Raw genomic sequence first — 14,657 nt, forward strand, 5'->3', positions numbered from 1 at the left:
AGTAGCTAGCTCAGGAAGCCGAGAAACACAGTTTGGAACACGTAGGTTTGCTTGCTCTCTCAGTTTTTTTTCAGTGATGACAATTAAGGAGAATTTTGAGAGATTCTCGAGAGACATTACTGTATTGTAAACTTACGTATTTCTCACATCTTGAGAGGGGTAAACTTTCGATGAGAGGGGTAAACTAGCTGGCATAGCTAGCTAGCTGTGTTTTTGTCATGCAAGCTACATTTAATGCGTGTATGGTCAAGAAAATAAACCTAACATCTAGCTAATATGTTTTAGTGGAAAGGTTTAATTCGAATTTTTCAAGCTTACTGACTAGTCATTGGCTACTGGCTACTGTGATACTGATATTTACAGTAAATTTGGAGCTGCAGAGCAAGAATGTCACATTTCCTTTACAACGAAAGGTACAGTAAGCCAAGTATGTAATGTAAATTGAAAGTGTATGTACATATGTCAATTGAAATCTCGTCGCGCTGCCTCTCCTTAAATGTTTGTGATTGAGAATAGCCCCTAAGTCTCTCTCTTTGAGCTTGATACAAAATGAACTAATCAAATCATCTTGGGGATGAAGTCAGCCTGAGTTAAGTTTGGTTTATTGCGATCTGTTAAATAAAGTCAAGATAAATTACATTTGTCATGTAGGTGTGATACACTGTGACTCTTACAAAAAATAAGAAAAACTGGGTAGCCTTTTCAACCCCTCTTCAGTTTTCATTCCCGAAATATGAGTTTTTAATTAGACTTTGGTGAATATTAAATAATCAAACTGAGAGGTTATGGGCTGAATCAAACTCCCACTTAATCAAACATTGATATCAATGGCATAAGCGAGACATTTCTAATTAACACAAGCACATCTCAGGGGACTTGACCTTAAGAGACCTTAATAAAATAGAAGACCAGAGGATGACAATGTCGAAAAAACGGTATCTGTGTGTTCTGGACAAAATTTTATCATAACTACTCGAGAACTAGGCAGGCTATTAGAGGGCACAGATACTTGCCATGTATGATCCAAACATTGATTTGGTTAAATCTTGCAAATAAATTTGTATTTGACTTAATGGGAAACGAAACTTTCTCTCTCTTTCCCTCCCAAATTCAGGTTAAGTAGATTAAGTACGTATGTATTGGTTTGAAGACATGTTTTCCTAAAAATCCAGAGATTGCATAGATAGGTCCACTGGACTCTAATGTAAAGAATAGGACATTACTGCTATTGTCTTTGGAAAATGCTTATTTACCTGTGTATGCACCCCTACACCTGATGACCACCCACAATCATATACACTCTCATAGCAACATAGTGAACGCAGCCGGAAGACTTGACAAAAAGATGCATACATCTCACAAATGAAGCCTGGGTTCGCTGAGGAAAAACAGTGTTTCGAGGTATTTAGACCAACTGCCTGAACATTTGTTATACTAACAAATCAGATAGTCTGTTATTGGCCCAGTCGAAGTAAATGACTCAATTAGCAACATTTTACGACGCTGTCCACCTCTTTATCTGAGGCCTCTGCCATGCTCTCGCCACAACATAATGATGGTCAATAAAGTCAAGTAGTTACAACATGTCACTTTCCATTCAGCACAAACTAATGAATAGTGGGTGAAGTTGTCCTACTGGGAGAAAACCACAGCTGCCTCTTTTACAATGCTTTGGTTCTCAGTTTAAGATGAGGAGTCAGAACATGTCAGCCGAGAAGCTGGTTTATTTTTAACGCCTGATGCCTTCATGTTTGTCAAAGCATCTGTCTATGGAGCTACTGTATGTGTGGATGTGTGGATTGGATACATCCATCTTCTCCTGTTCCTAGCTGTATCCCCTTTCCTCCATCCATCCATCCATCCATCCATCCATCCATCCATCCATCCATCCATCCATCCATACATCCATCTATTCATAGATTCATCAGGTTTGCTGCTAGTTTCTCCCACTGTGTAACCTTGTAGCCAATTAAAGAGCATCAACAGTGCCCCAGTGTCAGCTGTTGTGACACCTGTGAACCCTGTTTGCTGACATGCATCAGAGAGCTTGCTTCAAGCCTTCAATCCAACAGAGGTCCCTCAAACCAGGCTAGGTACAAAACAAACAAAACTTTCCCTGTTCTCTCAACTCTATCTAGCACTACCACCACAGAGACAGAAAACAATAAAGTTCTAACTTGAAAGAACAAAACAGTCTTAAAGAATTCTGGAGAAGAAGAAGTTGTCTGTTAGAAAAAGTTGGCTAATGGCTACATTCAAACAACAACAACTACAACAACAACAATGGCTTCCCCCAAAAAACTTGAAATGAAGCCCGTAAGAAAATATGTTAAGTGTGTGCACCCAGCAGTAAACCAAATGAATAATCTCACTAAACAAAGATAGGCTTCACATACAATTGATATACTTATTTAATATCAGCTCTGTGCATTGGTGCCCAAGAGATATAGGCTGTGGTTAATGATGCCATGAATCCTTATTCCAGCATGTGGGGGTAAAAAGAAAAAATGCAATGTGTTTTCTCCTCCCGACGCCTGACGCCCGCCTGGCCAGCAGCACACATATTTCTCACAGAGCGACAGTGCTAATCCGCACGGCTATGTCGCCAGGCTGTTGTTTGTCTGCTGGGTGCCAGCCCCCCTCGCTCTATATCTCTGTTGTGCTGCACCCGTGTCATTCCTGGGGAGAGGCGATGATTAAAATCCTTCTGTCGCTATCGCGGCATGGCCCCACATCGGCATCGCACCGTGACTCCCTCAGCCTCCGGTGCTGCCGTAGCAGACGCATTGTAGCCGCCGCACATTTATCTAGCTGTCTCCCTCTCCCCAGTGCTGGAGGCAGAGGGGTAGGCCACTCTCCCTGCAAAAAGACAGGGATCCTTGACATTCGTCTTGGGAGGAGGAAATAAAAGTGTGGGGACTGGAGCACTTTGCTAGGATAGGAAACCCTCTGGCCTACCATCCGTGTGGCTATGAAAGGTAATGATGAAGGCGATGGAAACTTAAATAAGAGTGGTGTGATTTCCTCAACCTCCGGGGGTCCACCTACACCCAATTGATCCATGTAAGATGTAAGATGGAAAAAGACCATATACACTGGGAATAGTACAACCTCCAAGCCAGGTTGTTGCCTTTTAGTTTGTTCATGAAAAGCCACCTTACAAACATTCTCTACATGTAACTTATCTTTTGAAAGATTCCAATCCAGAGTACAGATACGTATTTGAATAACAATTTTTCTCACTCAAACTGTGAAAGGTACATAGATTGAATTGCTGAGGTCTCCTGGGCATCATTCTCCACCTTGACTATATGTGATACTGCAAAATTCCCATATCTTGGTGGTCTGGGTGTGGTATAACATTCAACAATTATGTAACATTACGAGATGTAGATAACTGTGACTCATCTTCAATAATATTACTGTTACATTGCCAGGTCGCAATTGTAAATGAGAACTTTTTGTCAACTTGCCTACCTGGTAAAATAAAGGTGAAATACATTTTTTTTTTAAATTTAAAAAAATCGCCAGTGTTCATATCCTGGTGTAAGCTGTTTTGATGTGGTGTTACTTTATGAATGGAGTGAATGGCAGCTGGTGTTGCCAGTTTTACCTAGTGTTTCAGTGCAACATTTCTAGTGTTGATTCAGGTGCTAAACTAACCCTGTAAGTGTTAAATTAACCCCATTGTTGGCGTTAATAACCAGTGTTATACCAAAACCAAGCCCCTCAATATCATATTTCCCAGCATATTTTCACATCACTTTGCAAGCCAGCATAATGTGACTTGAAATAATGTGACTTTGGACCTTCGAGTGGTGCAGTGGTCTAAGGCACTGCATCTCAGTGCAAGAGGTGTCACTACAGTCCCTGGTTCAAATCCAGGCTGTATCCCGCCTGGATTTGGGAGTCCCGAAGGGCCCAGCGTCATCCGGGTTGTTATTGTAAATAAGAATTTGTTCTTAACTGACTTGCCTAGTTAAATGTAAAAAATTTGAAAGCCTGATTTTGCTTGTAAACTACATGCTTCAGTCCACTGAATTATGTTAAAACTAGGCTCTCATAATAAGGCTTTATGTATTGTGTTATATTATACTTTTTTATAACATATTTGCTTAGGAGCTGACTTTATTAAGGCCACAGGACTGAACATTTATGAATGCAACAACCATGTCTCTGTCACTAACAAATAAAGTAATGGGTGGTGACTCTACAATTCACTCGAAAGGCATTATGGGAAAGCACAGCAATGATTTTCACTGCTACGCAGCCAATACACATCTTTACGTCTCTGTGTCACCAGAGGATTTAGGCTCCATGGATAAATTATTAGTTTACTGTATTATTGTATTATTGATTTAAATACTTGGATGGCTCACAACTTCTTCCAGCTAAATCAAGGCAAGACCGAGGTATTTATTGTTGGAGCCAAAACACAGAAAGAGAATCTGGCCTCACATTTTAATTCACAGCAATAAAGATAAAACACCAGGTAAAAAACCTAGGTGTTATTTTATATTCTGAACTCCATTTCGAATCACACATTAGGAATGTGACCAATATATCTTTTTACCAGCTGAGGAACATTACCAAGGTGTGGCCATTTCTCTCTCAAGCTGATACAGAGAGACTCATCCATGCTTTTATTATAAGTAGGCTTGACTACTGTAATGCTCTCCTGTCTCGTCTACCCAAGAAAGCCATTGGTCAACTACAAAACATACAGAATGCTGCTGCACGGGTACTGACCAAGACCAGACGGAGAGCACACATTACACCAGTTTTAAGGTCTCTGCACTGGCTGCCTGTGAGTTTTAGAATACATTTTAAGATTCTTCTATTGGTTTTTAAATAAATCCACGATTGTGCACCCCAATACATGTCAGACATGCTTTTAAGTTATGTACCCAGTAAGTCCCTCAGGTCCTCTGGCACTGGCCTTTTAAGTATCCCAAAGACTAGAACCAAGAGGCATGGAGAGGCAGCCATTGTTACTATGCCTCTGGAATAGCCTGCCACTGAACCTGAAGGGGGCCGAAACTGTGGACATATTTATAAGAGACTCCTTTTTTAGTCGTTCAGTTTTATTGTTATTCTTTTGTATTTTATGCTCATGTTTGTTGTGTAGTAAATATTTACGTTTTTATTTTCTTAATTTTATTAGTTTTTCCTGTGAAGCACATTGTGTTGCATTCCATGTCTGAAATGTGCTGTAAAAATAAAGCTTGATTTGATTTTGATTTGAAATATGCAAATAAGGCTTTACACTAAGCAATGTGTTCATTTAACACTGAAAGTGTGGATCCATATAGACATTTGACCAGTGTTAAATTGAACAATCTCAGTGTTGCTTTAACACTGGAGAATTTGCGGTGAAGGTATCAGTGAACACCATACCAGCGCACCTTTAACACTGACCTAGTGTAAAAATGTAAGACAAGTGTTAAATACAAGGTATCAGTGAACACCATTACCTTTAACACAGAGTTTGTGTAACATTTTAATGCCACTGGTGTTGGAAAGTAGCTGTGTTAAAAGGGCAACACTTTTTGCTGGTTCTCATATACACACTTCAAAAGTGTTAAATTGAAAACCCACAGTGTTCAATTTACCAATCAAATTTTGCTGTGCAGGGGTGAGATAAAGGATTTTTGCCAATGGTATCTCTTTCTGAGTATTATACCAAAGATAGAGCCAGGTTGTATTGCACATTACCTGGCAGAATGGTGGGAGGCCAGATTTATATCTACGCTGAGCTGTAATGTCCTCCAGTCACTGGAGTGGATAGTACAACAATCTCCCTGAGGTGATGCACAATTCTGTATGTGTGTGTGTGTGCGTGTGCGTGTGTGGGTGTCATGATTCGAACAGATTAGAGAACACCCACAGTAGAAAGCTCCCAAAAGGCCATGCCAATATCTTAATCAGAACAGGATTACCGGGTTTCGGAACCATCTCCCAGGCTCGGTATCTGGTATCTTAGCCATGACATACAATGAGATGAAAGAATAGGTGGAGAGCAGCTAGACTGGCCTTGGCCTTTTTCTTTATTTGAGCATTTTACATTTAATGAAATTATCTCCTTCCTCATGACCGGAGGAGCTGAAAGAGATGACGGTGAAGCTCTAAACGCTGTCATCGCAGAAGTAGCGCCTACGTCAAATTGAAATGCACGCAGGCCCGTCTTAAATATCCCCTTTAAACATAATTAATCCTCGCGTAGACGCCTGGCCTTTCCGCTCTCTCCCGTAGTGAGGACACGGAGGTCTGAGGCAAGCAGACATGGCTGGCATCGCTGATGTGCTCGAGTGCCCATCTCTGCCTCTAAGGTGTATGAAACTATGTGTGTGTGTGTGTGTGTGTGTGTGTGTGTGTGTGTGTGTGTGTGTGTGTGTGTGTGTGTGTGTGTGTGTGTGTGTGTACTTGCGTGTGTGTGTTGTGCAGGGAGGAGTGCATTATTAATCCCTGTTAGTCATGGTCCATTTCTACTAATGCCATTCAAAAATGCATAATGAGTATCATAACAAACAGTAGACAGACCAGACACTCATTCATAGCTACATTTATTCATTGAGTCTTTCATCAATTAACACACACCCTTAGCGCATTGCAGTGCACCACATTTCGATTTTCACCTTCAAACTCAAGTGTGCTATTTCCTGAGCTACATTACAAAATGGATGTTTAATAAGCCACCCTCACCCACAGCAACATATGTATTTTGCCCACATTATACATTACATTTACAGCTTGGAAGTTATTGGAGCTATTCAGGGTTAACCACTTTTTTTCCCAAGGGCACCTTGAGGATTCAATTTGGGATTAAGATGCCAAGTAAAAGGACTTGCTGGACAAAAGTGAGCCATAATGCAAACCCTCCAAGTCCAGGTCACATGTGACGTTGTGTACCTCCCTGCCCACTACCCCTCAACCCCTTGTGTAGCTAGAGTTTAATGAGTGCCTTTCAGCTCAAGCACTTAGTCAAAGTCACCCTTTCACTAAGGCACAGACTTTTTCAACAAATGAGTGTGATTAGTAGTTTACAGAGACATAGAAACAGTATTCACCTTTGGCCTTTTTGTCACAGGTAGCTGCATTTAAATGGATTCATATTATTGTCAAACTAAGAACATGTCCAGTTATTCCATATGTTCTTTCTTAACCTAGCATGTAAGCCCATTTTATTTTCCCCTGCGCCAGACACAATATGTATGATTCAGCTTTGCCGTATGTATTCCTCCATGTTGTGTCTGCAAATGTAAAGTGCATACAAATTCGGTTAAAATATGCAAAAGTTAAGGTGTCCCTCAAAAGACATTTGTGATATCACTACACTGATTGCAAGAGACTGCACCACCAAGCAATACAGAATGTACCATTTCAAAACTTCTTACAATTACTGATAACAGTATTGACCAGCCTGGTAAACAACTTGGTTTATGAATATTTCTAAGAAAGAGAAGGCTCCTGTGGAGTTCTCTCACAGAAAACTTCACCGCAAAATCATGCAAAAACATGAAACATAGTCCTTCTCAAAACTTTTTCCCCTCAGGAGACTGAAAAGATTTGGCATGGGTCCACAAATCCTCAAAAGGTTCCACAGCTGCACCATCGAGAGCATCCTGACCGCATCTGCTCGGCATCTGACCGTAAGGTGCTACGAGGGTAGTGCAAACGGCCCAGTACATCACTGGGGCCAAGCTTCCTGCCATCCAGGACCTATACAATAGGTGGTGTCAGAGGAAAGCCCATAAAATTGTCAGAGACTCCAGTCACCCAAGTTATAGACTGTTTTCTCTGCTACCACACGGCAAGTGGTACCGGAGCGCCAAATCTAGGACCAAAAAGGATCCTCAACAGCTTCTACCTCCCAAGCCATTAGACAGCTGAACAATTCATAAAAATTGCCACTGGACAATTCACATTGACCCCCCCTCTTGTACACTGCTGCTACTCGCTGTTTGTTTGTTACCTATGCATAGTCGCTTCGCTCCCACCTACATGTACAGATCACCTCAATTAGCTGTACCCCTGTACACTGACTTGGTACCGGAGACCCCTGTATACAGTGGGGGAAAAAAATATTTGATCCCCTGCTGATTTTGTACGTTTGCTCACTGACAAAGAAATGATCAGTCTATAATTTTAATGGTAGGTTTATTTGAACAGTGAGAGACAGAATAACAACAAAAAAATCTAGAAAAACACATCAAAAATGTTATAAAATGATTTGCATTTTAATGAGGGAAATAAGTATTTGACCCCCTCTCAATCAGAAAGATTTCTGGCTCCCAGGTGTCTTTTATACAGGTAACGAGCTGAGATTAGGAGCACACTCTTAAAGGGAGTGCTCCTAACCGCAGCTTGTTACCTGTAAAAAAGACACCTTTCCACAGAAGCAATCAATCAATCAGATTCCAAACTCTCCACCATGGCCAAGACCAAAGAGCTCTCCAAGGATGTCAGGGACAAGATTGTAGACCTACACAAGGCTGGAATGGGCTACAAGACCATCGCCAAGCAGCTTGGTGAGAAGGTGACAACATTTGGTGCGATTATTCGCAAATGGAAAAAACACAAAAGAACTGTCAATATCCCTCGGCCTGGGGCTCCATGCAAGATCTCACCTCGTGGGGTTGCAATGATCATGAGAATGGTGAGGAATCAGCCCAGAACTACACGGGAGGATCTTGTCAATGATCTTAATTAAGGCAGCTGGGACCATAGTCACCAAGAAAACAATTGGTAACACTACGCCATGAAGGACTGAAATCCTGCAGCGCCCGCAAGGTCCCCCTGCTCAAGAATACATATACATGCCCGTCTAAAGTTTGCCAATGAACATCTGAATGATTCAGAGGACAACTGGTGAAAATGTTGTGGTCAGATGAGACCAAAATGGAGCTCTTTGGCATCAACTCAACTCGCCGTGTTTGGAGGAGGAGGAATGTTGCCTATGACCCCAAGAACACCATCTCCACCGTCAAACATGGAGGTGGAAACATTATGCTAAGGGGGTGTTTTTCTGCTAAGGGGACAGGACAACTTCACCGCATCATTTGACGGGGCCATGTACTGTCAAATTTTGGGTGAGAACCTCCTTCCCTCAGCCAGGGCATTGAAAATGGATCGTGGATGGGTATTCCAGCATGACAATGACCCAAAACACATGGCCAAGGCAACAAAGGAGTGGCTCAAGAAGAAGCACATTAAGGTCCTGGAGTGGCCTAGCCAGTCTCCAGACCTTAATCCCATAGAAAATCTGTGGAGGGAGCAGAAGCTTCGAGTTGCCAAACGTCAGCCTTGAAACCTTAATGACTTGGAGAAGATCTGCAAAGAGGAGTGGGACAAAATCCCTCCTGAGATGTGTGCAAACCTGGTGGCCCACTACAAGAAACGTCTGACCTCTGTGATTTCCAACAAGGGTTTTGCCACCAAGTACTAAGTCATGTTTTGCAGAGGGGTCAAATACTTATTTCCCTCATTAAAATGCAAATCATTTTGTAACATTTTTGACATGCGTTTTTCTGATTTTTTTTTTTGTTATTCTGTCTCTCACTGTTCAAATAAACCTACCATTAAAATTATAGACTGATCATTTCTTTGTAAGTGGGCAAACGTACAAAATCAGCAGGGGATCAAATACTTTTTTCCCCCACTGTATAGGCTCGTTATTGTAATTCTTATTGTGTTACTTTTTATTATTACTTTTTATTTGAGCCTACTTGGTAAATATTTATTTATTCTTGAACTGCACTGTTGGTTAAGGGCTTGTAAGTAAACATTTCACGGTAAAGTCTACACTTGTTGTATTCGGCGCATGTGGCAAATACCGTTTGATTTGATTTGTCTGACGTTAAGGTGGGCCTTCGCGCTTCAGCAAAGAAAGGAAAGGAGGAGTGCTCAACAACAACAAAAATCAACTCTGAGGAAAACGTCAGCTTGACGTCGAAATGGATTAACAATGTATTTATGCTAACATAAATAATTCTCTGCCTTTTTTGTTGAACGCTCCAACTCCTTTCTGCTTCGAAATAGTCCTTTTGGAAGTTTTTCTTCATAAGACCTTCACATAGTGCATCTGGCTTTCCAGGAAGTTAAAGAGCACCATTGGACCTCCTGAATAGTACTTTTTCTTCAATGACTGTACACTATGTAGCCTCTTCAGTAATCACAACCTCTTTAAAACAATATGAAAGATCACATTTGAAGATTTAAAGAGCCTACTTAGCTAATGAAACATGCATTATAGTTTGCTGCTATTAGCATGTGGGCTCCATTCTTTGAACTGGAGGAGTCTTTATGAAATAACTATGCAGACGGAGTAATGGGCAGACATGCTGCTTAAACATTACTTAAGCAAATGTCGGCTCTCGCTCTGATTGGTATTGATGTCACGAATTCCGACTTGAGACTTAATGCTGAGTTGAAGTGGTTTCGTTAACTTTGTTAAAGATCATTGTGAGGACACATTCAAGTAATCAAATCTCTATCAATCTTGTTCCCCACACAGGCTAATGTGCCAGGCTTCACAGCATGGCTTGACTTGACAATGCTGCAAATGTCTACTAGTTTGAAAGCACTTCCTGAAACACGTATCGTTTTGAATCAGGGGACTGGCTGGTTGCTACTTGCCCACCCAGTGTCATGGACTCTGTTATTCAAGACATATAAGTTCATTTTATCCAAAGTGCACACTTCAAATTAGTTGTGACTCAAGGAACCCCTGGAGTTCCTCAAGGAACCATTGCTAATCAAGGGTTCATATTTGCACCTTCACTTAGTTGAGGAGTTCTTGGATGAACCTTTAATGGTTCAATGTATTAACAGGTTCCTGGAGGAAGCCCAAAGTGGGAAAAGTTACCACTTTATTACAATATGTAGACAGCAATGTTAATAGTATTGATATTATATAAGAATATGCATAAATATTTACACTAATGGGTGGCCAAAAAGAAGTATCTGAAAGCCATGCCTCCAATCTGACAAGCTGATACCTCTACAATATGTTATTAAAAAGGTTCCGGCTTGAACCTTTACATAGGGGTTCCTCAAGGAACTTCTTTTAACTGGAAAGGTTCCACCGTTGTGGCAAACCAAAAGTTTATTCCAGGCACCTTTACGTCTAAGAGTGTATAGGAAAAAGTTTCCATTGATTTTAAGAAGTCAGTGAGTTTACTCATAGACAGACTTATAAAACCTCAGCATGTAAGCAGATATCCCCTGGATGTGTTACTGGGAGAAAAAGATGGTGATAAGCCAAACATGATGGAACTACCCACAATTGTCTGTTTTCTTCCCAGTGCTTTGCATGAGGCCAGCGTTCCCCACAGCGGGGCAGTGGCTAATGAGCAAGAACAACCACCTCACATCCCAACATTGTTGTGCAGATCCTTTGCTTTATATTTGTTGAATGCTCAAAAAACTATTATTGTGTTTAGAGAAAATGTATGATAGCATACTGTTTCCTTTGTCTACAATTGCACCAAAATATGAAGAGTTGGGTGGCTAGCTTAGGTCATGCTGTATCTGCTACAATGTGAACTGACTTTGGCAAAGTATGGAAACCGCTACAGTTTGATGCTTTCTTGAACAAATATCTTCAACAATTCAATTAATAACATTTAGTGATACAGTATGTCTAGGGTCCAGAATGCATGGCCAATTCTTATTCCCAACAGTCAGCAGCCTACCTGTTTTTGGGTCGACTGAGAAGTAAGGCTGTCCGCTGATGATACTGTAGACCACCCTGGCACTGTTCCCATATGTGGGGTCATCTGCATCTGTGGCCGCCACTTGGACCACCGTTGTTCCTGCACAGACAGCATCCAATTAGGTATTAAGACAACATCAGCCATCTGTAGAGACACAGCTCTCACATCAACAGCATGTGTGACAGCATTTCTACAAGCTTACAAATGACAATGTTATATATTCAGTATAAATCACACCTTATTCTTTATAGGCTACAATCAGGAATGTACTGTAGTGCAGGGTAAACATACTACTTACTTATACTTCCCTGGGGTACAATAACATTTTAATCACTGGTGCATCAGTCTAAGTAACATTGAAAAAAATCCCCATCAAAATCTGTCAGTTTAAGCTGACAAACATTGCTACATCATTGTTATCAGTTTAGTTTATTATAATTAAGGTGCAACTTTGGTCTGTAGAAACCTGTGTAAGGTATTGGTTAGAAACGGCATAGCTGTTATCGTGAATTAAACACCCATGGCTATTACTGAAAATGTACTGTGGTGACTATGAACAATGCTAGGTACTGTGATTTCCCCCAGTAGTTTGGAAACTTGCAATAGAGGTTGAAAAGTGTATAGCCGTTCTTAGAACTAACACAATTAATTTGATTTTAAAGTGATTGTTAATGACACTTTTAGCATGTTGATATTCCATATTTCCTAAAGCAGTTTGCCTCTACACAGCTGGACCTTAGCCATCTCTGAGCACGTCGGGAGATGACGTGGAAACAGGCCACTAGGGCCAATGGTGAGCGTTGTTAACTTCAAGTAGGTTTCGGTTTAGCTAGGGTGTGGGGGATGGTGGATGGGGATGGGGGATTGGGGATGGGGGGATGCTTAATCTTAAGCATTTTGAAATCTGACGTTTGGAACAACTTTGAAATTTGACGTTTGAGAAACATGGATTAACAAGCTTGTTGGAAGGAGTGCTTTGGTCAAGGGACCAAAAGCACAAAGGTCCAGTAATCACCGCTAATCAGACAATTTACCTCTATTGTACTGTTGTGAACTACGGTCTGGCCCCTGACGGAGACCAGCATTTTATCTGTAACATACAGAACCAAGTGTACTGAGCCAGTAATCTGCCAGGCAAAACAACTGGACCTCAATAGAGAGCTACTAGGAGAGCCACTGCCATTCTAGGGTGAATTTATCACAAAGACTAATACACACTGAAATTAATGTTATATTTGCTGGGATGTTACATTTAATTTTTTGTGTGAGGGTGTACAAGTCCATCAAGGAAAGTAAGTCTCAGAATTTGCGTTATTGGTGATCTTGAAGCTGAGGCCCACTTCTGATTTGACAAAGATGCAATTATCAACCGTTGACACAGGAGACGTAACCTTGGAATAAAAACAATGTTTCTCACAAGTGTGCCCTTTTCTGTTGAGCATGGTCAGATGAATAGGCTACTTTATGTTTGTATATTTCACTTTAATAGCCATGCATCTCTGCCGGTGTCTAAGGCACTTTCCTTTATGTATTACAGTATGGGCCTGTCTTACAAAGTAGGTTATATTTTATTTTGCATCAAACACCCTTATAAAAAAAACACTTTCTTGCATGAGCCATATTTTACGTACTCTTACAGAATGACGTGATTATGGAAATGGAAGATTAGGTCGGCGTATTTCCAGTCATAAACCAGAATTAACAGGCGATGGTCCTGAATTTAAGCAATATAATAAAAAATGGCTCGGTGGACATCGAGAAGTTATCATCAAGCTAGTTCTATGTGGACCCCCAAGATTATATCATCACGTCTTAGTCGTGGCAGGTTATATTACAACATAAAAAAAACAAGGTCAATCAATGCCACTATGTTAGAATGCTGTGCTATGGTATTCACAATTCTTATCACTACACAGTTGCAGTAAGCTAAAACTAATTTAGGTTATCCCTCAATAATGGTTCTGATGTGGTTCTTTCAGATGTCTATTTTGTGTTTTCTGTGGTGTAACTGTACTGATACCCAGGCTAGAGGAAATTGGTTGCGAAACACTGTAATATTTATAGCAGTCAAGGTCACAAATAAGAATAGCCAGCCTTCAAGAGTGGTTGTCCAAAACGGATAAACATCCTCACATCAGAATATATTACACGGTTCCTCTCGATGCAGCTGTCATGTGCCTGTCTGTGTCACTTCACTTTTTGTCTGTCTTCATTTGTGTGATTGATCAATTTCTCATATTTTCATTTATTTTCAGTGAATCGGGACAAAACAGGGGTTCCTAATCAAGTCTGCATCTCAGGGTGAGCGATTGTCATCTGACAGTAATGAAAATAAATGTAGCAGCATGTCTAATTTGAATGGCCGACAGGTATTCATCAAAGCTTTACAGACACAAGACTGGATCCAACTGCCACCATGAATACTCATCTCCAAGTAAACATGATCCAAGTATCCAAATATCCAAACTGTAAGCTATATGTTTTACACTGTTATGGCTTGTACCTTTTTATACTTCGTTGAACAAAATGTGTATGAGACAGAAGATAAGTATTGACTTCTCTTCTACTTAACATATGCTAAAGAATTACCATTAGAGTAAACTTTCAACAGCAAAGCGTAAAAAGTCCAAAAGGTAAGCGTACTGTACGTTAGTGCAACATGCTGACAAAGGTAACATAATCGGCAAAGTATGAGAGTGGTAAGAAATGTTTGTAGCAACTCTGTTCCTCTCTAATAGAAAACAGATTTGTGTGTGGGTATGACTGATGATTAGATATTACAAAAGCAATATTCAAAACCTGCAGTTTAAGCTCACCAACTTTGCAACTCCTTGATGAGTATTCAACATTGGTGCCCATGATTAAGTTGATTATATTCCTGCATGTTCACACCTGCTCCCGTCCGCTTGAGATAAGCAGGGATTGTTGCACGGAGACTAGTTC

At 40.7% G+C, this 14,657-nt stretch overlaps 1 protein-coding gene across 2 annotated transcripts in view; it reads right to left on the minus strand.

Moving 5' to 3' along the window:
- LOC106590196 (cadherin-7) overlaps positions 1-14,657 on the minus strand; it is a 120,851-nt gene that overhangs the window by 52,919 nt on the left and 53,275 nt on the right. For both annotated transcript variants that reach the window (XM_014180938.2, XM_014180939.2), the window contains exon 4: positions 11,694-11,813. In XM_014180938.2, coding sequence (XP_014036413.1) covers positions 11,694-11,813 — 120 coding nt within the window. The remainder of the gene's footprint in view (positions 1-11,693; positions 11,814-14,657) is intronic.

The sequence above is a fragment of the Salmo salar genome, chromosome ssa29 (genome assembly GCF_905237065.1).
Source record: "Salmo salar chromosome ssa29, Ssal_v3.1, whole genome shotgun sequence".
NCBI lineage: Eukaryota > Metazoa > Chordata > Actinopteri > Salmoniformes > Salmonidae > Salmo > Salmo salar.